General features: G+C 32.5%; 1 protein-coding gene across 4 annotated transcripts in view; it reads right to left on the bottom strand.

Moving 5' to 3' along the window:
- Window positions 1-25,325, bottom strand: part of LOC123266499 (protein Shroom) — a 117,109-nt gene that overhangs the window by 80,743 nt on the left and 11,041 nt on the right. For 3 of the 4 annotated variants that reach the window (XM_044730754.1, XM_044730756.1, XM_044730755.1), the window contains exon 2: window positions 18,413-18,901. In XM_044730754.1, coding sequence (XP_044586689.1) covers window positions 18,413-18,901 — 489 coding nt within the window. Of the gene's footprint in view, window positions 1-4,562; window positions 5,026-18,412; window positions 18,902-25,325 lie in introns of those variants that run through there. The other variant, XM_044730757.1, reaches the window with a different exon arrangement.

The raw sequence follows: 25,325 nt of genomic DNA, 5'->3' as shown, positions 1-25,325 counted from the left end.
TTTACATTTTAATAATAATTATTATTATCGCGGTAATAATAATATTGAGAGTTGAAAGACGGATAAAAATAATCCATTCGCTGATGTTATAGACTACCGCGTTCGCATAATCCTTTTTGAGCAAAGTAATTTCTTTGCGCAATCCAGTGGCTCTTCTTTTCATTCTATTATTCGTATTATTATTTATTTTTTTTTCTTATTTATTCATTAGCGGATTTATTTATCAAAGAGTAATGAACCCAACTGCATAACCATTTATAGCACTACATGTGTGCATGATATTTAAGAAAATATGTAATTAGTATTCAAAGTAGGGTTTTATGATCGTAAAATTTTTAGTTTTAATTTTAAATCAAAACTTTATTATTATTATGATTATTATAACCATAAAAAAATTGTTTTTTTTTTTTTTTAATATCGTGAGTATCAAGTTGTACATAAAAGATAAAAAGGTTTGTAACTTTGTTGTAGATGCTCATTAAGCGGCGATACGTTTATTGTGTCCATGCGAATCTGGTGAGACGATGAAACACCATGCACGTAACACAACAATATACTTGGACAACATATAATAGTGGTAACATAACAGTGTATAGTAGTGAAGACGGTTAAGAAGCTACACGTACAATACATATATGTAGTAATATAATATATATAAGTATAAGCTTCGGCTTTGCTGCCGATGTGCAATCGAAGGATGTTTACACGCCCATTCCAACTTGTATAACGGTGTCTATTTGTTCTCGGTTAATTTTTCATCAAACTCAATTATCTTATCTACATCTTATTCTGCTGGAGATCGACAAACTAAATTAATGATGGCCATTTATAAATTCACATTTATAACAAAACTATATTATTGTTATATTTATTTTGTTTAGGTGGTTAATTAATAATTGGCCAGATCTTAACTACACTCTTTGGTTACTTATTTCCTTTTCCTTTTCCTTAGCTTTTAATTAATTGCCAATTCAATAGCAAATACCCACGACTAGATAACCAATTCCAACTCTTTATTGGCTGTTTACTTTTATTTATTCATTCATTTGTGTTATGTGCATCACATGGATGAAATATTTAATATAAATATTTAATAAAAGCCAAAGGATCAAGTATCTTGGCCTTGAATTATCATGAGTGAGCAGCGTTGTGTCTCTTTACCCGGAGTTGAGATAAGATATTGTATTATATTAGTACATACATGTATAAAAGAACGACATAACTGAACCGTCTGGACGATCATTTTAATTACGATTATCAAACAGAATATTTATGATTATGATGTATGTCTTAACTTGCACTCTATTTAATATAAAAAAATATTCTTGTTAATTTTAAAAATTAATGCATAAAGAAAACAGATGAAATTTCTGAATATAAGACAGTCATTAAGAGTTTTCATGGAAGTAAAATTGACTGTGCTGAGGGACCTCCTCTGGAGTTATTTCGTCGAGATTGCGGTTTTGATTTGGTTAGTTGGTTGTTGTTATTATTAGTTGGATAGAGAAACATATTGATTCAGTGATTCAGTGATGGGTGAGGGTCTTGACCGACGTGCAGAACCTGCTGGAACAAGTACGCTGGCAGTGGAGCCTGGGATTTAACAAGCATCTTAGTCGGTAGATTGCAAGGCCATGGGGTCTGCATCCCACCAGGTATGTATCGATTGCCATACCTGAGACGTGGATTTGCTAAGGCCTGTCACGCGTGCTTCCTTTCCTCTTTCCCTTCTTTCATCATTCCCAAGTGGTATAAATGCGTCTGCCTATACTTTATGCCTTATACCCTATACCTATCCCGATACCAATATATATATATATATATATATAACATAACAACGATTTATATTTATACTTTATACTTATTTATACTTTAATACACAGATAAATGTGATGCGGAGAAAACGTCCTACGAGTTTAACTTAACTCTGCCCAGCTTATTATTAAAAACTAACAACCGGAGATAGCTTTTGACCTTGAGCATGCCAATGAAAGCCTATTAAAGCACGAGGAGTTTAGTTTACTTGGTTAAATTAAAATACTTATCATTATTATTATTATTTTATAAATAATTTCAAGTTTCATTATTGGAGTTTCAGAAAAAATTAATAATTTGCTTGAATTTTAATTAAATTTTTTAGAATTTAATGAATCGTTTGTTGAGAAATATATTTTTTATTTTTTATTGTTAAAAATAATAAATTGTTTGATTCTTGAAAAATGATATTTATTTTTAGATTAAGAATATAAAATTTTTACTGTAATTAATTCATTTTAAGATCTAATAATCTGTTTTGAGTCAAGAATGTGAAAATCAAGGAAAAAATTTTAATTATTAAAAATTTTTATTTCATGGATAAGAGCATATATTCTTCAAAATCATCAATAGTATATTTATTGTCTGAACATATACTTAGTCCTGATTTATTTGATTTAAAATAATTTCTATTCCTTATTAAAAAAAAATCCGATGAATCTTTTAATGTTAAACATCTTTGGACTTTTTATTAATTTACTGATTTATAGTAAATAAAATAAAACTTGTTAATAAACATGATAAAATTTAAAATAAATCATGATGAATAAAAATTAATTAATGAAATATGTAAGTTTATCATCAATGTCCATGACTTTCAAAGGAGTCGTTGGTAAAAACGCTACCGGGTTTTTTTGAATATCATTATCAATATTAATATTGATATTATTGTAGTTAAATTGACTTTTAAAAAGTAAAAAGACAATACAAACAAGAATAATATTTATTAAATATTGAACATGTTTGTTTTATCAAGGATTTACTTAGTTCTACCGAAAGTGGATTTAAATGCTTTCGTCACGAGGGGTGTTTGAACAAGTGTTTTGTCTCGTAAGATAAATGAATATAATAAATACGTGTGTTTATGTTTGTTAAATTATGTAGTTGTTGATAAACAATCACGGAGGTTACTGGCGTGCAATAAATAGTATATAATAAACGCGAACGCAAATGGCTTATGTGTAATTTAAAAATGAATTCTTGTGAATAGAAGGAGGATGCACACGAATTAAGCAGGAAAAGAATAGAAGCTAATATGAGTTTAAGGTGGAATCCAGGTAAGGGGAATCGCGAGAGGATAGAGACCGCGAGTGTGCCCGAGTAACTGGAGAACGCGAGCAAGAGCAAGAGGAAGATAAGAAGTTGATATAAGTATGAGTAGAGGTATGGTAGCTGCGTAACGTAAGAGCACCTTTTTAGTAGAAAGTAATGTCGAGGCCGAAGGAGAAACAATAAAGGAATGCCGGAAAATAACGACCCCACTTCCCACTATGCTGGTTCATCAACAACCTCACCTACACCCAGTTAGAGTTATTGCCAGAGGTAGATGAGAGCAACAGAGCTCACTTTAATTCCACTCATTTCAGAATGTGAGAATCTTTCTTGGATTATTTGTTAACCGTTAACACCTGGAATTAAGAAAAGCTACACTACGACGACCTATCAATGTCTACAACTATCAACAGATACACAAAACCGTGTACAGTTAACTCGATGCTTATTTTCACCGCGAGATTTATTAATACATAAATATTTTTGTTTTTATCTTAATTTATTAATCACAACTACAAATTTTTATTATCAATTCTATTTTTTTACTTTGATTCAAATTTTATTCGCAGATGGTGTCAATTTCTAAGTAAATAAATAAAAATTTTAAACAGATTCATTAACACACTGATAGAAGGATTTGTTTATAATTAAAAATATTTAATAAATCATTTATTAGAGACCACTTTTTAGTCCTTAATAAATATTTCTTAGTATTTAAAAAGATTTATTAATATTTAATAAATAAAGATCAGATTTATTAAATAAAAACAAATCATTTTAAATACTAAGAAATATTTGTTTAATACTAAAAAGTCGTCTCTAATAAATGATTTGTTAATTATTAACAAATATTTTTTGATACAAATAAATCCTTCTATCAGTGCAGCTGATAATTTTTAGGATTTTTTAATAAGAATATTGACAATAATAATTTATAGCTAATTAATTATTCAAAATTAGTTTTTTGAATGAAAATTTTTTCTATTAAATCAAGGTAATTTCTTTAACATTCACAACAAATTTTAAACTTCATAAAAGTGAAATAAAATCATTTTTAAAATGATTACATGATAAATGTTTACTCCAAAAATATTTAATTGTTTCACTTAAACTGACAGCAGATATTATGTGTATGTTTATTAAATTCTCCACGTTTTTTTAATTTTTCTCACACATGTTTTTATAACTAAAAATAAAAAAAAAATTTAGATATATTCAACAAATAGATTTTCAACTAAAAAAAAAAACATAAAATAAAATTTTCGATAAATACACACAAAAGAATTTAAAAAATTCACATTATTACTCCAAAAAATATTTAAATCTCTTCCCGTTCGTTAACCACCAAAATGTTTGAAAAAAAAAAAACGTCAGAATGACAGGTAAAGGTTTACTCAAAGATCCGAATTTAAAGGTATGACGTGAGCCCAAATTTTAAGTACGAACACAATAGGTATTAAGAAAAATATTCATACCTATAAGTCTGCAGGATTCCACCTGTTGATTTAACGTTACTCTAAAACCCTCTTCTGAAGTTCTATCCGCAACTCAGCTGTGCGCCGTTTAAATTACATACAATCCAGTAAGAGAAGAAATTCACTGGTCAGAGCATCAAAGATAAATACCGACACCTATTCACTTATAATATTGATAATTATTCACTTTTATTAATTGAATTAATTAAATAAATAAATTTTGTGCTTGCACTTTTATCGTAAATATTAATTTAACCGGGGAAAAATAAAATTAAAATGCACCCACGTGTTAATTAAAACTCGATAAAAAAATTAATTAGAATAAAAAGCAATTAAAGCCCCGGCATGGTCACGACACACGACAGACTCTCTGTGCTGTTGTGTGTTTGCTTGGAGCAAGCCCGGTACCGTGTTACTGCTCCGGGCGAACGCCGATGCACGACTAAAGGCGAAGAAGCCCGAAGAGCGCGGCGGGAATATGTGGGGGAAAGATTGAAGGACTCGTGAGGACTCGGGTATCGGCGTTGCCACCCGAGGGACACGCGCGACTTTACTCGTATTGTATCCGCGGGACCTAACCCGCGAGTCGGGTTATATTAAGGAGTTAAGAGTAGTAGAGTAGGTATATGCTATGGGATACACGTATTGCAAAGAAATATGTGAATATGTGAATATGTGAATATGTGGATATGTGGATGGAATGCATGCGGCGGAAACCGGGCGGGATCTGAATAATCGGGATCGAGTCTGTATGTAGTGGATGTGGCGGAGCGTTCTCCAGTTTGCCGCCTGCCGCCTGCCGCCTGCCGCCTGCCGCCTACCGCTGGTTTGAAGGCAACCCAAGGCAAACGACCGCTCTACACTTACTTTGTTACCAGTGTGCCCGATACGAGCACTCCGTAGTCCTATATAATAATAATAATAATCTAGGATGTAGGACTCTATACTGTACCCTTACCTTAGACTACTTATAACTCAGACTTTAGACTAGACCTAACCTGTATACCAACATCTTCGCACTCCAATAGGGATAATATCAGAGTTACTCATACTCTGATCGAGTTATTTATTAACTGTTAATAAATTCATTTATTTTGAATCAAATATAAATAAGTGGTTTTTAATTTTCATCAGAAAAGTATATTTATTAATTGTAATAAATGTTTTTTAATTGGTAATTAATTTTTTTTTGGAGTCGATTTGTCTTTTTTACACTGAAATGGAAAGACCGTTTATAAACAAGTAATTCCATAATTTTTTATTTTTTAAAGATATAAAGATTTAATGAAATTTTATTTTCTAAGTTATGGAGTTATAAAAAATGTCTAAGTAGAATTTTTATACTTAAAATATTACAAATGTTTATTAACAATTAATAAATAGTTATTAAATGATCTAATGTCAAAAAATTATTTATTAGCAGCTGACAAAAAGCTTATTAAATAATTAAAACTATTTTTGGTAATTTCTTGACATTAACAAAATACAGAATTGAAAAAAAAAATTATATTTAATTTTTTCAACTCAGGTATAAAATGACCCACATGTATTTTATTATTTCATTTTTAATAATTATAACCTTGAATTTAGTTGAACATAATAAAGTTAAATATTCAAAGAATGTTTCAAGTCATATAACATAAAGTTTCGCCTTGACAAAGCCATTGTCAAACGCCATAACCGTAAAAACCGCAAAGAAAACCGCGAGACATAAAACATTAAATGCTGCTATTTGCAATCGATGCTGGTCGATATTGATCGACTATTTTCCTAAATACCTTCTCGTAACATCTTACAAGTATCACATCTGGATCTGAAGTAAAAGGGTGAGGACAATAAAAGGAGAAAGGGCAACCAATCACGCGTAACCTGCCGTCGAAACTCTCTTCTTTTCTTTTATTATCATCATCATTATCGTTATTATTATTGTTACCAGTGATGTTATTATATTTTTATTTTGTATAGGTAACCACACGGTTGACGTCATCAGGAGAAATCTCGTGTTAATCTTCCGAAAACTTTTTAGTAATGAACACAAAAATATTTTAAGGAGTCGAAACGTTATTATAAAAAATAATTAAAGTTAATTTTTAAATTTCTCTCCTGAAAAATAGATAAAGCCCTACATATAAACAATTACTAAAAATTAAATAGATTTTATAAAGTGTTTTTCCACTTTATAAAATCCTTTGTCAAATGACGGCGCCTTGGTTACTTAAGAATCCCCACATAGATATATACTGGTACAATATATGTACATAGCATAATATTATAGCAGTATAGCTCGTTGGTCTGGGCACCCACTCACTCTTTCTTCTTGCCTCTTTCCTTTCATTCTCTGTACTGCACCCGACTACTCGCGAAAAAAAGTAAATTAACACGAGTATGGTATACATTTATATATTATGTGAGTATATACAATACACTACAGAGTACAGCAAGTAGTTGAAGGTATATATCGCGTCTTGCCGGCCATCTGCCGTAGATCCAAGGCCGCCAAGTTGGTTTTCTTCCTTTAGTTAACTTGTATATAATACAGCAATGTGGATATGCCCCACGATCCACAATCCACGATCCACGATCCACGATCCACGATGTACCTCGATTTCTGCTCTGCTGGTATGGGTTCCAGCAAAAACAATCACCCGATTAAATAATTGTCAATGACAAAGTTCCACAGCAAAAATTTAATTAATTTTTTAATTTATTTTCAGTCTCTTTACTCTTCAATCTGCCGGTGCTTTTGCTTTTGCTTTTGCTTTTGCTTTTGCTTTTGCTGTTATTTGCTGCCGGTACATAATAAGTATGCGGTCGTCTGACGTCTGATCTCGGACAGCAAAGAACTTAGGCAGACTTATATTATCCGACTTAACTCCTATATTACTTCGACGAGGACGGCGACCGAATTACGTGCAATCGATGCATACGTGCAATGTGTCCCAATTAGTTTATATGCAAGGAAAGTTAAGCCGAGGTTCTGTCTATAGGCTATAGGCTCACGCTCGTTAATTATGCCGATTGCGTAAGATCTTGCCGGCACGTGTACGCTTAAATGACTAGAGATAACGCCATTTATGCAATTATAAATTTAGTTTCATTTTAATAGATAGATAGATTGACTTATTTATTTATTTTTTCTTGTTCTGATAAATCATCGGGATGCAATTCATCATCTATCATCTCATCGAATTGTTCAGTTTATTATTGTTAAGACTGGCTCTTGTTTATTAAATGGTAATAACAATCGTGACGATAAAATGAGGTAATGAGAAAACATTGAAAAATCCATTTGACAATAAGGAGATTGATATTTGCGTAATGTAATAATATGGCTAAAGGTTTAATTCGTGAGAAGTGATTTATCAAATGCCTGGCTTTTAGCTCGCACGGCATATATATTATTCTTTTATTTTATATTATATTATATTATATTATATGTTATGTGTTACAGACCCTGCCAGACCAAATACAGACGATTATTCTAAGAACGCATGTAATACTCTTTACTTTGTATTTAGCTTTAGTTTCAACTTTTAACTCTAACACTTTGTATTTTCCACTTACTTGTTATTGGTTACGAGTACAATAACAATAACCGATGCAATACTGTGGTAAACTGGAACACGGTAAAAAATATTGGGAAAATACTATAAATGTTATACTTCAAATTTCTTCGATCAAAATACTGCAAAAATTTAATTATTACAACCAAAATTTCCGTAGCAACTTTTTAAAAATTACTGAAATAATTTCACCAAAAAAAAAACCGCAATAGATAATTGAAAATCAAAATTTAGCAATGTCCTGTAACCCACAGATTCAATGTATGATGACTTTTTGCAGTCTAGAGAGCATCAGAGACTAAGGGGGTTAACGTCGTCGAGAGCTTCTGAGTGACAAGATGCAATGCGCGGCGTAATTGACCGCGTAATAGAACCGCGTTATGCAGTTGGACTTATAGATATATATATTTATATACTTTACAGTAGACTAGTTATAGGTATAAAGTATTAGGTATAACGTACCCACACCATGCCACACACGATTCATACACAAACGATTACACTCATGAAGAATATATAAGAAAAGAAGTAAGAGAGAAATGCAGCTGCAGATGCCCGGGGATACCGGTCGACCTTGAGAATGCTACGCGATGTATGACTCGACGTCGAGACTTTCCCATTTATGGTCTCGCATCCCTATCGTCGCATCAATGGCAGCGTCTTGACGTTTTAAAAAATAGTTATTTTGCAAAAAAAGCCAAAAGTACAAAACGAACGCGAAAAACAAAAGCTCAAACATAAATAAATAAATAAATAAATAAATAAGTAAATAAAATACAAAGGGAAGAAATAAAAACAAAGAAGAAATACCTCAACTCTCCCTGAAGATGTATCTCCTTGAAGAAGTTTAATCCGAGCTATCGTATAAAATTGTAATTACATTTTTATGCAAGGATCTTCTTATTTGATTTTATTATCAAGGTACATTTTAAGTTGACGTCTCGGGTCTCGCAAAAATTTATTAGCTGACTCGATCATCATCATTTTCTCCTTTATTATATTTTTATTTTATTCCTTTTCCTTTAGATTTTATATTTAGTTACAAACGTACACACATATATGAGTGTAACATCCTCAAGTATGAGTATCAGTATTATCCACATAACTCTTTTCTTTATGTACAGTGCACATACGCAGTCGTGATATGTTATATGTTATATTCTATCGAGTCTTTGTCCAGCGACAGCAACAGCAACAGCGACAGCGGTCTCATCCTTAATTCCGATTATAGTCTTCTTTGTCCGCGAGTAGAGTAAGAGGGTACAAGCCAAAAAAGGCGGGTCTAATGCGACCAACTACGAGTACCAATACGAGGGAGGGTCCGACACACAACCAACACATTTTTATCTCTATACGAGCTCTTTCGTCTAGCTATAGGAGAACGAGGGAGAAACCAGGAGGATAATCAAGTCCAAGGACACGTCACAGGACGTCGACATATATCAGACGGTATATATCTTCCTCGAATGAGACTACAGATCCTCATGCTATACTAGGCCGCTTTTCGTTAAAACTTAAATCCTCTGTATACTAAGCCGACGCTGAATAAAGCTCCAGTATTCCTCCATTTTTACGATTTTTAGTGTTAAATGTGAAATTTCAAATAGAAATAATTAATTTACGAGAAATTTTTTATGAAACTTGAATTTTGTAACATTTATTGGTACTACTTTCCAAAGTTTTAACAACTTTTATTTTTAATTCAATAAATTTTTTGCGAAAAATGCTTTGAAAAAAAAAAATCCTTCAAAATGAATTTTCTAAATAAAAAATTTGGCTCCGTGTCTTTATTTATCCGTAACAATTTCTCATACAAAAATTTATCTCATGCAAAAAATTGTCACTAAAAAATTTCTTGATTAAAAAAATTCTCAAAAAGAAAAAAATTATCCGTAAAAAATTTCTCAAATTTATAATTGAGAATTAACAGTTTTAATTTTTGTAAGAGAAAATAATATCGAATAAATTTTGACAATGAGAAATAATGTCTTTAAGAAAATATTGAACAAGAAATTATTGCTGACAATTTATGTCGCGAGAAATTTTGGCATGAGAGAAAAAAGAGACGGTCACCAAAAAATTTTTCATTTGAATCAAATTAATTTTTCCATCAGTGAATATATGTTTTTTGTTCGTGCTTCTAACTATGTCGTAAAGAATAACCCTGTTATTGGCTTTGGCTGTTGGGTTTATTGTTAAATGAACAAATAGTTACAGAAGAAGTGATGAAGGTATGTCTATTTGAATTACCGAATAAGCTATTTTTAAGAAATGATATTAATTATGAGTTATGATATAAGCAAAAGTAAACATATCTTCTGAGGAATTTCTAAGGTGAGCGTGAGCGTATATTATGTTGAATTTCACACTTGAAGCGGCTAGGTATTGTGATGGGATTTTTTTTGGTGCAAGGATCAAAAAGGAATGAAAAAAAAAAAAAAAAAAAAAAAAAAACGGAATAAAGAGGAAAAAATTAAATATAAGAGAAAGTCTACGGGAGACGGTCCTCAAGCAAAATCGTGCCTTTTCACTTCGCGCCTATAAATATGTAGCGACACGAAGTGCCTGAATCCGGAATTTCTGTTTTATTTAAGTTGGGTATTAACTTCCATATATATTTGTGTATGTAGAATAGACAATAATATACCCGGGTATTAGGAACGTGATAGCTGTCCCGGTGAGATTATTTATTTAGTGCAAAACGTGAACTACCTGAAAATGAGTAACACATTTGGGTAAGCTAAATTGTGGCGTGAAGTAAACGGCACGAATATATGTTTGTAAGAATCGAGAGAAGAATATTACATTTAACATTCCGATAAAAATTACGATAATAACAATAACAATAATAAAAATAAATATAATAATAATAAAATAAGTGATAAAGAGAAAAATTTAAAACGGATGGTACAGAGTCTGTACGTGGGACTGTACGAATGTAAATGCTACTAGGATCTGCATAATTTGCAGCAAGTTTCTCTGGTTACTGCACTTTGCATCTCGAATAAAACCTCAACTCGAAGCTTGGCTCTACTCGCTTAGCTGTCGTATCGACTTGTTTCCAGACGAGGACGAGGAGACAAAACTACCAAGAAAACTATCTCCACGAATATAAGGTGTCACGCTGATCTTCACCAACACTTATTCTTAAACTCTTTACTCCCTCATACTTTAGTAAGTCCCTACTTATTATTTCACAACTCGTTGTTTCTGGATAATCACGAGCTTAATGCACCCGACCAATAAAATCCTAAATTATTCTACTATATTATTTTATTGTTCCTCACATTTACTTCTCGGACTAAAATATACATGTCAATGGATGTATAAAGATACATTTAGAGTCAATATATTCTGGATCTATTCTCGGCCAAGCTTAGGTATCCTCGTATTTGAATATTTTATGCTACTAATGTATAAGTTGAGCTGCAATTTTAGGAATAAATTCTTCATCTGGTATTTTTTTTTTTTTTGTGGGATTATGAAAATTTTTGGATAAATAGAAGCTGCAAAAGAATTATTTGAAAATAAAATTGTAATTTGTATAAGATTTTAGAAAAAAATTTTATCTTTTATTTTTCTGGAAAAATTTTTGATTGAAATTCAAAAAAGTAAGTCTTAAATTTTCTTTCAATAATCCTAAAAAATTATCAGATATCTGTCAACTTTAGTATCAAAATCATTAACATATACATTTTGAGAAGAAATTTCTATTTTACCCAAAAATACAATCCAAATACTTCCAAAAAGATTGACACAAATTAATGCCAGTTTAACGATCCGTAACTCCCAAACTAAATAATTATTCAAAACAGCTAGACTCGCTGTATTTTTTATAATTTAAACGTCACGGACATCCCTTTTAAAAAATGTACATTCTCCCTTCTATAGACCTTATAAGAATCAGGTAAAAAATTGGTCACTTGCAGAAGAGGAAAGGGACGTAATAGAATTGAAAGGAAAAGTTTAGAAGGATAATACACGCAATATGCAGAACTAAACAGGTATAAGAGACCTCCGAACCTGAAAATCCTCCAATAAATGTTATCCACGATTTAAACATGAAAGAAACCTGAACAATGAGAATTGAGATCGAGATTTCCGGAAAGACTGTAAAACTCTGTTTTGGAGAGATAAGCCTCAGACTCGTGAGATTTTCCTGGTTGTCTATTTCATTTATTAGACATTAATGTTGTAAATAAAAGTGCATTATACACAGACAGCAAACTAAGATGGGTATTGTTAGTACTAATTAGCTGCTCCTTGAGGCATTCTTTTATCGTCACCTCAATGGGAGTTCCGGTAGGCTCAGTTATGTGTCGTCGAATAATGGTATAAGTCTAATGTAAGTATAACATATCAACGTCTAAATCTAACATATAAGAGTTTATTCTACATTTATAAAGTATTATTTAAGTTGTAATGATGGTAGTTGTCAGGTAATCGTACTTATTATATATACTGAAACCACACAATAGACACTCACTCGTTCGTGGTTGCCGGTGATTCGTCTTAGTCCAGTCAGTAAAGTGACAGCTTTGAATTAATTTAGTCGGTAAGTACGTGACTAATGAACCATATTTGATTATTCAGAGTCAGAGTCGGTAATTGCTGGTACAACATAACCAAATACATACATACATGTACATAAAATAACACACAGTACTGCTCGGATGTGTTCATTTAAAAACATAACCCATCATTTCTTCAGCTTGAATTTAAATTTATTCAATATGGATGAGTTTTTCTCATTAAATAAACACTGTGTTGGGTCATAGGATACTCTTAATGCATATTGGTTTTGGTTTATGCATGTGGTCAGTGATAAAACCCAATTATGTATGAAGACGAATGTAAATATCCGTAATACCTCTGGTTAATTACCTTTCGCAATCGTTAATAGTGGCAACTCTCACTACTCATTCCTCATGGCACTGGTTACTAGTGGACTCATGAGTGCGAACTGGAATAACCATTACTGTCTTCTGTGTACTGAATACATTTATGTTTGCTGGAAAACACCGCAATTACATTTACCGAAAGTGCTGCGTAGTATGTTATACATATGCATCGAGTTTATATTACTGCTGCGGTTGTTATTATTACTTTTTATAACACTAATGTTTGCCCCAAATAAAACAACGTTTGTGCCACTTTTTTATTATTTATCATAAGAATTAAAAATTTATTATATCGACGGTCTAATTAGCAATTGGTAACCAGTACTAACTCCTTATTTTTTAGAGGGTGATTTTTTAACATTTTTATGTATAGTAATAATCCAACTATAAATTATTTGAATGATTCAAATAAAAATATTATACCTCTTTTAGATATTAAAGTATTTGTTAAAGTGATAATAAATTTTGAACTAATTGTTTTTTCGTACAAATAGAAGATTTTCTAAAATAGAGTTAGACAATTTGCTAATTAGAACGTCGATATGTTTTAAAAGTTTTGTGGTTCTGAATAAATTTGAAATTACATAATTCTGGTGATTTTGATATTTTACCGAAAGAAATGACAAACTAAAAAAAAAAAAAAAACTGAACAAATCAAAGCCTTAGGTCAAGTTATCTAGCAACGAAACACGACCTGAAGATCCTGATCCTTAAGAAGAAGAAAACGCAGAGTAATAAGTACAAGCGTGACGAGGATGACTACGTTTTAACTGGACGTCGTTACTATACTTCGACATGAATACTTGGGCGTTATTGATGGGTATGCTTCCTCTTCCTTTTGCTTCATCCTTTTCCTCTTCCTCATCTTCATCTTCATCCTTGTCCATCAACACCAGTACTATTATCATCATCATAATTTTATTATTATTATTATTTTTATTTTTATTATGTATAAGCTCCAACTTGAACTTTTTTCAGTTCCGTAGCTCAGACAAGCCTCAACTCTGCCCGGTAATGAATTTTTCAATGCCGTGAATCGAATCGCGATTCCATTCTACATCTAGGCGTCATAGTGCTCTGTGCTCTACGCTTGCAATTTAACTGACGGAGATCCCGACTTTTAAATAAAATGAGATAAGACGGAGAATAAACTCTCTCTCTCTCTCTCTCTCCTTCTCACGGATCTGATGGGGGACGTTCTATAATTTTCTTATCTCCGCGTGGGTGACAGATATCCCGTTGCGCATGATAATCAGGCCACCCTCGAAGCAGCAAGCGTTTACGCGAGCCCAGAAAAGGCTAAATCCCATTTACTTTAACAGAGTGTTCCTCTGTATTCATATTTAGTATTCAGTATCTGGTATTTTTTACTCTTTCTTAGAGTTACTATACTCTTACTCAACAAAACCGGCTATCGTTTAACTTACATCTTCATAGTGAAATAGCAAGTGTTACGATGCCTCATAATCATAATACATTTTACATTGTTGGTATTATTTTATATGTACTGAGACAGGACGCCTCGTAGCGATAGCAATAAAAGCTAATACTCTGCAAAATTACGATGTATCTGGACAACTTGACGTAATTCATTTACAGGTAACACTAATATCTTACTACTACACACAACATGACATTTATTCAAGCTATAAAATCAAAAGTTAGCTTTTCTAGATTCCGTTAAAAAATTAATATTTTTATCATACTGATTTTTATTCTGCTTTTCCTTGATCCGTATAACAATGCTTGTCACTTTTATTTGAGAGGTTATAGTATCAGAACAGAGCTTCGGATAAGGGTCTCAAGTGATAAAAAAATAAACAAGAGTTGAATGTCCGATGAAGTGGAAGAAAATTCTTTGAAACCTGGCACAGTAATGGTAATGGGTTTAGAGTCTCAAGTGTTTAAATATATTACTGAGCATCAAGTTTATCGAGCTCAGTATCCCGTTGATCGAGTTGTTCTCAAAGTCGTTCGTTAGCGCTCATCAGAATCTCATAGTCGTTCATACTGGAGTTGATGCTCCAATATAATCAGCGTCGTTCCTCCGTCTTTTGATTCCTCTTCTCGTAACTCGTATTCATGACGCCTCACACGCAATTAAGCCAATTCTTGGTGGAATTATCGCGATCACCCGCCTTATTCTCTCCTCAAATAATCTATTGACTGCCTAGTCAAATAGTAACAAATATACAGTGATTGATAAACTAGCTGGCTGCCACCTGGAAATCCCGTTTTTGTTCATTGATAGAAGAATTTATTTAGAAGCAACATATCATTAGATCTATTGGTGTTCTTTTCAAGGATTTTTTAACAATTAATTGTGTGTTTTGTTGTGAATAAATTGTTATATACATTTTATCGTTAAAAAAAGCTCCTAAAGAGTTCAGTGTCCTCTTGTCCATAATTTTGAATCTTCCGTTTTATCATTTCTACTTGAGGATAAATAAATCTTATAGTACAGGACATGTCTCGTTGATGCGTCTCTAAATCTTGGCTCGTTAATTTGTGAAACGTCAAAGCTGTCTCATAATAATCCTTGAGACGATTGTCATAAGACTCGTTGACTCGGTGACAGTCTGAATGACGCGGAAATCTTATTATTCTCGGAAATGAATACTTGGAATTATAAACATTCGTTGTTTAATTTAATAATTCTTAGTTGTTAGTTCACAACATCATCCATTTCCTTATTCTTGGCAATTAACAACGTCAGCCGCTCCCGCGGAATTTAATGAGTTCGTTTTAAAAGAACCATTTATTAATCATAACAATAATGATATAAAAAATAAAAATAGCAAGATATAAAGAGCGTGTGCCAGAAGTTATACTCGGGCAATTGAACAAGTATAGGGAGTCTATAAGGAGACACTTTGTGTAGAATAAAAAAATTAATCTCTAGCAGAGTATATAATAATGGTGAAGACTGGTTTTGAGACAGCAGCTAGCTGACCTCATCCTTGTCTGGTTTGTCTCCTTGTCAGATGTCCTCAAGAACGTGATCAGAGTCATCCAGGATAAATACTTCCTGATGGTGATCATAAGCTGATCCTTTAATTTCCGGTGATGATTCACGATTATCCTCCGCCCTCTTTGTCCTCGACAACAATAACTTTTCATAAAGCTATTTATCATGTTTATCAACACTTTCATCTTGAGTATCTAATTCACCGGTCGTCTCTGGGTATCGTTTTTTATTTTTATTTTTATTTTTATTTTTCTTCCCATTAACCATGATTATTTTTTGCAAACGGTTTTTCAGGTCTTAAACTTGTTTATTTTAATCTCAGCTGAATGGTCCCGCTTGAGTACATTTATGATGAGAAATGAAATAAAGTGAGTCGAGGTTGAGAGATAATATAATAATAATAAAAAGCTAAATAAAAAGGAGTTATGTTACCAAAACAAATGACACTTGACAATTGGACGAAAGAGATGCTGAGAGTTGATAAATGTCGTCCACCGATTCAGGTTATCGCCAAGAGGATCTCCAGTACATGAGCACTTAATTTGAGTACGTGGTCCTACAACTATCATATGAGAGTTAAGAGTACGTGTATCCTTGGATATGTATATGTATAAATATATTTGGATGTATGAAAATGGTCTTGGAGGAGATGAGAGTGGGCTACAGAGCGTCGGTCGTTTCGCGTGGGCCGCGACCGCTGCATTCCTGTAGGTTCAAGGATCCCAGTACCTTGTCTTCTCGTTGGTGTTTGGTGTATGTACGCGTGTTCAAGATGTGTATTCCTTTGCAATGCACACTGCAAATCCAATCTATCTATCCTTTACATTTCTTTACATATATATTTGTATGGCATCTCCTGCTTGGACTTCGACGAGGACTCGGTCTCTGTCTCGGGATACCATGGCTATGGATAGGAGCATCGAGCATGCTATTGAGGGTTGCCAGGTTCAATTGTCGATATCGAGAATGTTGTTTTTGCCTTATCGTATCCTTGCGTTCCATGCACCAGCTTTTTATTTGTCATGACACTGATGTTATAATTCAACTATCGCAGCCACAACAGAGTTTATACTAAAGTTAACTCCCAAGTTATCATCAAGGTTTGTTAAGTTAAATTAGATCAAAAAGCTAAGCATCTAAAACTTTTACAGAATCAATGATAATCATCCAAAGTTTCGCATAATTCAAAAAATAATCTACTTTTTTGTAACCCTACTCTTCAGGAGACATCAAGGTCCTTAATTTGAGCGAGAATGAGGTGGTAAGTAGTGGAGTGAGAAAAGGAAGTAGGTACGTGAATAAAGAACGGATAAATTTTTTAAAGGAGTTGAGTGTATATATTAAGTTGAGTTAAAAATAAAATCCCCGATGCGGGACCGAGGTACGGGGGATAAAAATGAATTTTGTTTTAATACTTAATCCCTAAGTTAAGTTGGGCAAGATTCATTGCTGATGGGTTTTCACGTTGGGTGAAATGACCCCAGGAGAGAAACTGGATTGACTGGATTTAACGCCTTAGATGCTCGAGAGAAGCTGAAGCTGAATCGAGTTTTACGTAGTGAGGTTTCGCGATGCTGAAGAATGCGCGAGGGAAGGTTACAAGATGGACGGCTTCAAAAATAGAAGGTGAAGGTGAGGAGAATAAAAATAATAATGATAATGATAATAATAATAATAATAATAATAATAATGATAATGGTAATAATAAAAAATAAATAAATAAAATGAGGAGGAAAGGGAGAATATACATCGCCTGGGGGGACATATTGCATAAATCCTCCATGTTGGCTCTCGGTACATCCCTCAAGGACGCGTGTCGAATCCGAGGGCAACGTCCTTAACTCCAAGATATGCTTTTCTCCTCTTATACGTTATACGTTACTTATACTGTAGGCTTCAGTGTCTTATTCTTCGCCACCACCACAAGCTCGATGTCAATGTCATTAATTCTCTGATATAACCAGCCTCTCCCTCACCAACTTAAACTCCCCCTTCTTTCTATGGCTCATGCTATAATACTATATACATATATATATATATATATATATATATATATATATATATATATATATATATATATATATAAGTCTTATTCCCTTCCCGACCAATTAACGATCAGTGAAAAATAATCCTATTCCTCACCGCCATTCGTTTAAATGATAAGGGGAAAATTCAACAACACACTGGTCATTATTTTTCATACGTAATTTGTCAATTAAATTTAATGTCTCAAGTTAATCAATTTGATATTACGGATTATAATATATCGATTCCCGTTTGCCGTTTTTTGTTTTATTCACTCAATTACGGCAATTAAATACATCCTTTTCTTTTAAAATAATGTCTACGGTGAAAAACAAAAAGACATATTTTATTTTTATTTTTATAGATGAAAAATGATTACAAAAATAAACTTACCTTTTACGACGATGACTCCGATGTTCACGAGTCTCATTCATAGAGTGTCGTCTTTTTTCACGGTTTTTTCTCCTATAACTTTTTCCCTCGCTGCCATAGACACCTCCCCTCGCGATACCGGTACCATCTCGGTGACTTTTTTCCCGTGGATGACAACTGCCCGAGCGTGATGATCGTTCCCTTGCTGACGGCTCGTTATTGCTTTTTCCAGAATCATGAGAATGCCTTCTGTGTTCACGTGGCAAACTACAATAGACGTTTTGCGGCGTGTAAATTCCCCGTGATATTACTTTTTCCCCGTTGCCACTCAACCCACGCGTTTTTAGAGGCGTCGATAGGGGGCTTGAGTTATCAGCGTTATTGTTGTCTTGGACGCAAGTATTTTTTCCGGATGACCCTTTCAAGTGCTCTTTCAGCCATTTTCCGAATCCTCCACCGGCGGAATCCACTCGCGGAGACTCGCGGTTCTGTTCATCGGGTCTCTTGGCTCTGAAACAAAAAAAAAAAAAATAAATTTCACAGAAAAGTCTCAACAATAAATTTTCTTTAACAATTACTAAATTGTGTTTAATTAATGACTTATCAACTGTTAATAAACATTGAGTAGATTATCTAGTGTTAAAAAATCATTTCTTGTCGATGCAATATTTAATTTAATTTTAAAAGAAGAAATCATTTATTATAATTCTACGAATAGTGGAAGCTTAATCTGTAAAATTAGTCATTTATTTTTATTCGGATGATCCTGGTCCGGTCACACTATGGTACAGTTATAAAATTATTGTTTTGTCATCGATTTCTGATACATATGCAAATTTTGGAATTAATGAGACATCTTAATGCCGGTAAAAATGACGTCAAAACATTTTGTTGCATAGACGGATATAGATATCGAACCGTACAGGTGAAGCTAATAATAGCGGGTTAAAAAAGAAAAAAAAAGTCACCCCGATCTTGTAACTTTTACGCACAACGGGAGTGCGTATGTGGGCAAATATGCAAAAAAGATCAAAAAATAAATCGGTCATCCCGAAGGTTAAATTCTTCAGCGACAAAGATTACAATGGTCACGTAATAACAGGTGTAGCTGCAACTCATCGAGACCTGTCATACGTTATACACTTAGTACCTTTCATCTCTATCGTATGTGTTTATATTTGTATTTATATTTATATTTATATTTATATGTATAATGTATGATGTGTGATGTATATGTAACACATTAACATTAACGGCGAGGAAGAATAACAGAATGAGTGTGTATGTTGAGGCGTTGCGTGTAACCTGTAATGTGTAATGTGTAACGAGACGTGGTCCATAAAAGTTAAGAATTAAATAAAAGTATTAAAAATAAACATTTTTTAACTTTAAGAAGCATCAGGTAAATAAAAGTCCAACCAAACAAGGTGAAATGAATGATGACAAGATGGTTCGACACGGCTCTTTTTTTTACATAATGAGGAAAAAAACCAAGAGGAAATGAAATACTGACTTATAAAAATAGTCATTTTTAATTTAGTTCATAAATGATTGAGATCATTGTGCATAAAAGGATTGATAATTTTATTTTATTCGTTTTGAGGCTGGATATTATATTATATATTTTATAGAGGACTAATTTACTGATGGTATAAGAGTAACTTAATATATGGAAGCATAATGGACGATCATCGTATTATATGAAAGCGTAGGTTGTCCATAGCATTAAAATGACCTTGCCAAGGTCAGATGTATTTCTGGGCAACTCCGAGAGGTGGAGCCAATGAATTAGTGTCCGATTTAAAAGTTAAAACCTGTATTACCGATAAATTATTACAATCTATGATAAATTCTGTATTGTATATAATTTCTTCTAAACAAAGATTACAGCAGGAGTATTAAAGTTGATTTTTTTTTTAATATTCAGAGCATGAATTAATTTTTTTATTATGAATGTAAATAAAGTAAAATATAATGTTGGCATAAAAGTAAATTGATTTTGGAATAACATTACAGCGTTAGTGTCCCCGTATCGAACGAATTGGTAAATCGAACGGTACCTGGTCGCTGGTCAGACTCGGTATCATCCCAAGTGAACAAACTCGTCTTGTTTAAATTCACGTGAACAAGGAAGTCCAAGCCGGCAAGAGCAGAGTCAGCCTACCAAACGAGCTACGGCTGGTCCACCACTTGTTGATGTTGATAATGTAAGATATATATACATATTATTCCAGCGGGTTACGCCACTGTATTAAATTCCGGTTCTTAAAAGAGCTACTCGCTCCCCTTTCGTCTCTTTTACACAGAGCCTTTCTCCAGTGTACGGATATATACTGTATAATACATATAGTAGACGTGGTACACCACCAACATATAAATATTCCGAGGGTCCTTATTTTATTTTCTTCCCTTTTTGTTTCTTCGTTATCTCTTCATGACTTTCTTCTTCTTTTAAGTACTTTTAAACGTTTTTGTACCATCGAAAAACCGTATTTCAACCACCAAAAAACAACAACGATCAGCTATGGGGGAAAGAACTGACTAAATAACCGAATTCAATTCAATAATAAAGTTATCATATTGATTACTTCCTGTAGTTTTATTTTCATTAGCTTTCAATAATGTATTTTTAATAAAATATTTTATGGTCGGAGAATCTCGTTAAATTTTTATACTTTAACTTACATTATATAGACATCGACAAAAAACAAGTTTGTTCCTCGAATTATACATTTTTAGACAATTATCGAAACAAGTTTTCTTGATAGTTGTAAGGCAAACATTAATATTAGGAGGTTATAAAGAAATTTTTACGTTTTGAGGCCCTAATTTCATAAGTTTTTTATGCACTGATAAAAAAATTAAGTTGAGTCAAAAGAAAAAAATCTTTAACCAAAAAAGTCATTTTGAAGAATATGATAATCTTTGTACTTTCTTTAAAAATCGATTAAATTCTTTTAAAATATATTAATGAAATTTTAAATATCCAAGTTGTACTATCAGAGATAAAATATCGAAATACATTAGTTAGCACAGCGGTCACACACATTATTTAATGTCTCCGAAGTTATTATCATTTTAGTATAATTCAAAAATACCGTTTAATTAATACATTCTATTGATAAACCGGAGTTAAGTCTGGGACTCACAAGAAAGAGAAGGATAAAAAGTTTAAAAAAAGTAACTAATGAATAATGCTAAAGATTTTAGTGGTCTGAAGCACTGGCTCTGGGACTGGGACTGGGACTGTGACTGGGTACTGTACCAGTGTCCTTGGATTTGATCTTCACCACCCAAGGATTATTTTAATTGCAGAACTGCTGGCCACGGTTCGTTCCCTCCGAGAACTCACCGTCCAAGCACTCGTCGAGTCACGCTTTAAAGGAGTACATCCAATCCAACCACCTGAATATTTGCATGTGCAGCACTCCTTACTCCTTTCCTCAACGTCTTAGTCTTAGTCTTACTGGAGGTATTAGTCTTGGTCTTGGTCTTGGTCTCAACTCAGTCGTCTCCAATTCTCTTTAATATATTTTTTTTAAACTCCCTTATTTGCACCGACAAGCATTTCGTTTCGTCCACGCCTCTCGCTCGTTCTAGTTTATTTAGTGACGTGTTACCTGGTTTCTGCAGTAAAAAAAGTCCGATAAACATATAAATATAACCACCTCGTCGTGTTCAATTTCAATCCCTTGAGGACTCGTTTTACTCGGCTCTTTCTATACTATACTCAATACAAACTGTACTCTGTATTCTGTGAACAAATAAAAAAAATAAAAAAAATAAAAAAACCCTGACACGTTCGAGTTTAAATATGTTCAGGCTAAATTAAATCGATTCTCGACAGAGTACCAACTACCAAGTAGGTATACAAGGATCGATATATTGCATGATCAAACCCACACACTGTCCATAAGAATCGTTATAAACGATGAGAAAAATATATATTATTGAGTTGTCAATTGAAAATTACAACATTGTATATCGCTTAATCTCATCATATAAATAATCTTTTTTTTAATATAATATTACGCCCACTAGTTAGTTGGTTCATTTCCAGTTATTTGATTACTTCCTAATGGATAATTGCAGGACTCATGATGCCAATCATTAGAGAGCACTTAATTAACTATTTAGAAATATGACTTACTAATTATTTTATTGCTATATTCTTGTTGATTCATGAACCTCAGATTGTTTGCATACCATTTATTATTTTCTAAAATAATTTTTTTGGATCAAGAATATTCCCTCTTAAATTAACTAGTTTTTTTACAATGATTAATCAGATATTGTGAATTATCAATAGAATATTTTTTATTGCCAATAAAATGATATTGAGCCGTATAAAATTGAATTTTAAAACTTTTCAACCCAATTACTATTTGATATTGCTTAACCAAAACCATTTACTTTTTAGTGCTTTTTCCCATAAGCGGGGTGTTTCCTTAGAAACAATCGAACCTTGGACCCCTTTTAAGAATCAGTGGCAACTTATCGATATTATTGAACCGCTCAAGTATAGGAAATGGATGTGACCGCTGAAGGAAAATTACAATTGGCATTCTCTCAGTGCATTATCCTCAGACTTTTTCAGGTTGGACTTGAATCCAATTGTAATGTAACCCAGCAACAAACACCTTGGAATGCTTTTGATGTACCTACAACATGTACCCAGTCAATAGAGCAACTATTTCTCACTTTTCACTTCTGAGTAGGTTTTGCTTTTATACACGTAATATATTTAATGGTATCGTAATAAACCAGCTCTCTTTACTTTACAATCCGCCGATTTCGTCCCACTCACTAATTTAGTGTCAGGCATTGTTCTCGATTTCAAAAACTAAAAAACTCATTTACGATTATGATACTCAACAATGTGCCAGCCTTTGTAAAGGTACCTTTATATTATACATTAAATATTATATATATATATATATATATTAGTTCCCATGGTTTTAAAAGAACTCATCATAGTGATTAAATATTATACTTGAAAAAAAAAAAAAAAAAAAAAAATATATATATATATATATATATATATATATCCTGATGCGAGACATTAAGCTAAGTAAAGGTGAAGAGAAGTGAAGAATTTACTAAAAATACAGCACATTTAGACGTATAGTTTTTGATTTTTAGTTTGAAAAAGACACAAGATGAGTATAAGAGTTTTGTTGAGGGTCCGGTTTCGCCGAAAATGAGAGTGAAAGTAAACTCTTGTCAATATTAGCGTTGAGTCAGACCTACTAATGTAGTGTAGTAATCTTATAATGTATATATAAGTTACTTATAAATTCTAGATGATGAGAACAGTGTTGTATGTTGTATTTCACGATATACCCAATATAAATACAAGTACGAGAGAACGATAGCATGCGATAGCAACTATGTATATTATATAGAATATAGATCACGATATATATACCTGTAAAATGACTATGACTGGAATAAATCTCGTGGTTTGAGTTATTATACATTATATAGAGAGCTATTTTCTTTGTTGAGCTCCGATGAATTTTTCAGGTATATAAACTACAATGTTAATGTTCATATATGTATATATTTATGTATATTTTATACAGGCATAAACTCTGAGTCATTTATCCATAACAACGACAATGAACATTATTCATGGTTTAATTTTTCAACTAAAAGATAAATTTAAAGGCATCATGATTTTATTCCAATTCATATCAATCTTAAACGTCCAACACACGAAGGTCACGGTGGAGGTGAAGAGATTTTACTTAACGGTATCTTTTAGCTGGATGGCTCGATCGCTCGATCGTTTGCTCGACTCACTGGATATGCTCCTCCATCGTTTTCGAGATTCTCGATACTTGATTCTTGATTCCTGATGCTAATACCCTCTTTACAAGGAGGATCATTACGGCGACGGGCTGGGACACCAATCAGCTCGTTACGTCACACGATCTCACGTTAATGATCCGGCAGACTTCAAGACGTCCAGTTTTGTACTATATATTTTTTATTTTATTTTATTTCTGAGTTTATAAATAAGTGCATTGATGTTAAAAAGATATATAAGGATGGAAGGGCAGTCGTGTTAACGTTTGAGGTTTCAGTCTGTGTATTTAGGACTACTAAGAACAATTGAATAGGGGATTGTGGAAAGTAAAACCTATACAATAATACTTTTGAACTTTCAGATAAATAGCTTTCAATTGAAAGAAAATTAATTGGGCAATTATTTAGACGCGGTTGTTCTTCTTCGTGAATTAATAAAGATAAATCAAATATATAAGATACACGGTTGATGAAGAAGCATTAAAACGTCTTCAGATTAATCTTCAGAGACAAAGAGGCATTTCATTTTATTATTTTATTTTTTTTTACAATTAAGATAATTACGGAAATAATATTTCAGTGATAAAATATTGGAAGTAAAAGATTGTAATGTTTTTTTTTTTTTTTTTTTTTTTTTTACGAGAAAAAGAGGTCAAAATTAAAAACGCGAATTTTAATTTGGAAAATTTTCATTTCTCCTGATAATCAAGACATCAATTTTTTTTTATTTAAATCTTTTTATTCGCCAATTCGTCGTAGAGGAAAACAATTTAAAAAGAAAAAAACTTTGTATTGATTTTTTACAGCTAAAAGTGCGTGAAGTCATGCGTCTAAACAATTACCATTAATTATCGTAACAAACAACCTGCCACTATGTGACTGTCATCGTATAATTGTTTCGAGATGCAGACTCAATTATCCTCTGGTACGTCGTCGTTCTCGAGGTAACAGAGAAACGATTAATGACATTTTATAGAAAATTACTTTTTTATGTTTTCTGATGAAAACAGTCGTAGGTCATAGAACATGGGGCTGTTATGGTGTAAAAAAATAATGAAAAATTTGTCTTTGACCATCAAAAATTAAGAAAAACATTTTAATAACTTACTAAATAAAAATTACT

Source organism: Cotesia glomerata, linkage group LG6 (assembly GCF_020080835.1).
Source record: "Cotesia glomerata isolate CgM1 linkage group LG6, MPM_Cglom_v2.3, whole genome shotgun sequence".
Classification (NCBI taxonomy): Eukaryota; Metazoa; Arthropoda; class Insecta; order Hymenoptera; family Braconidae; genus Cotesia; species Cotesia glomerata.
Note: the sequence above shows the minus strand (reverse complement) of the source record. Positions and strands in the feature narration are given on the sequence as shown.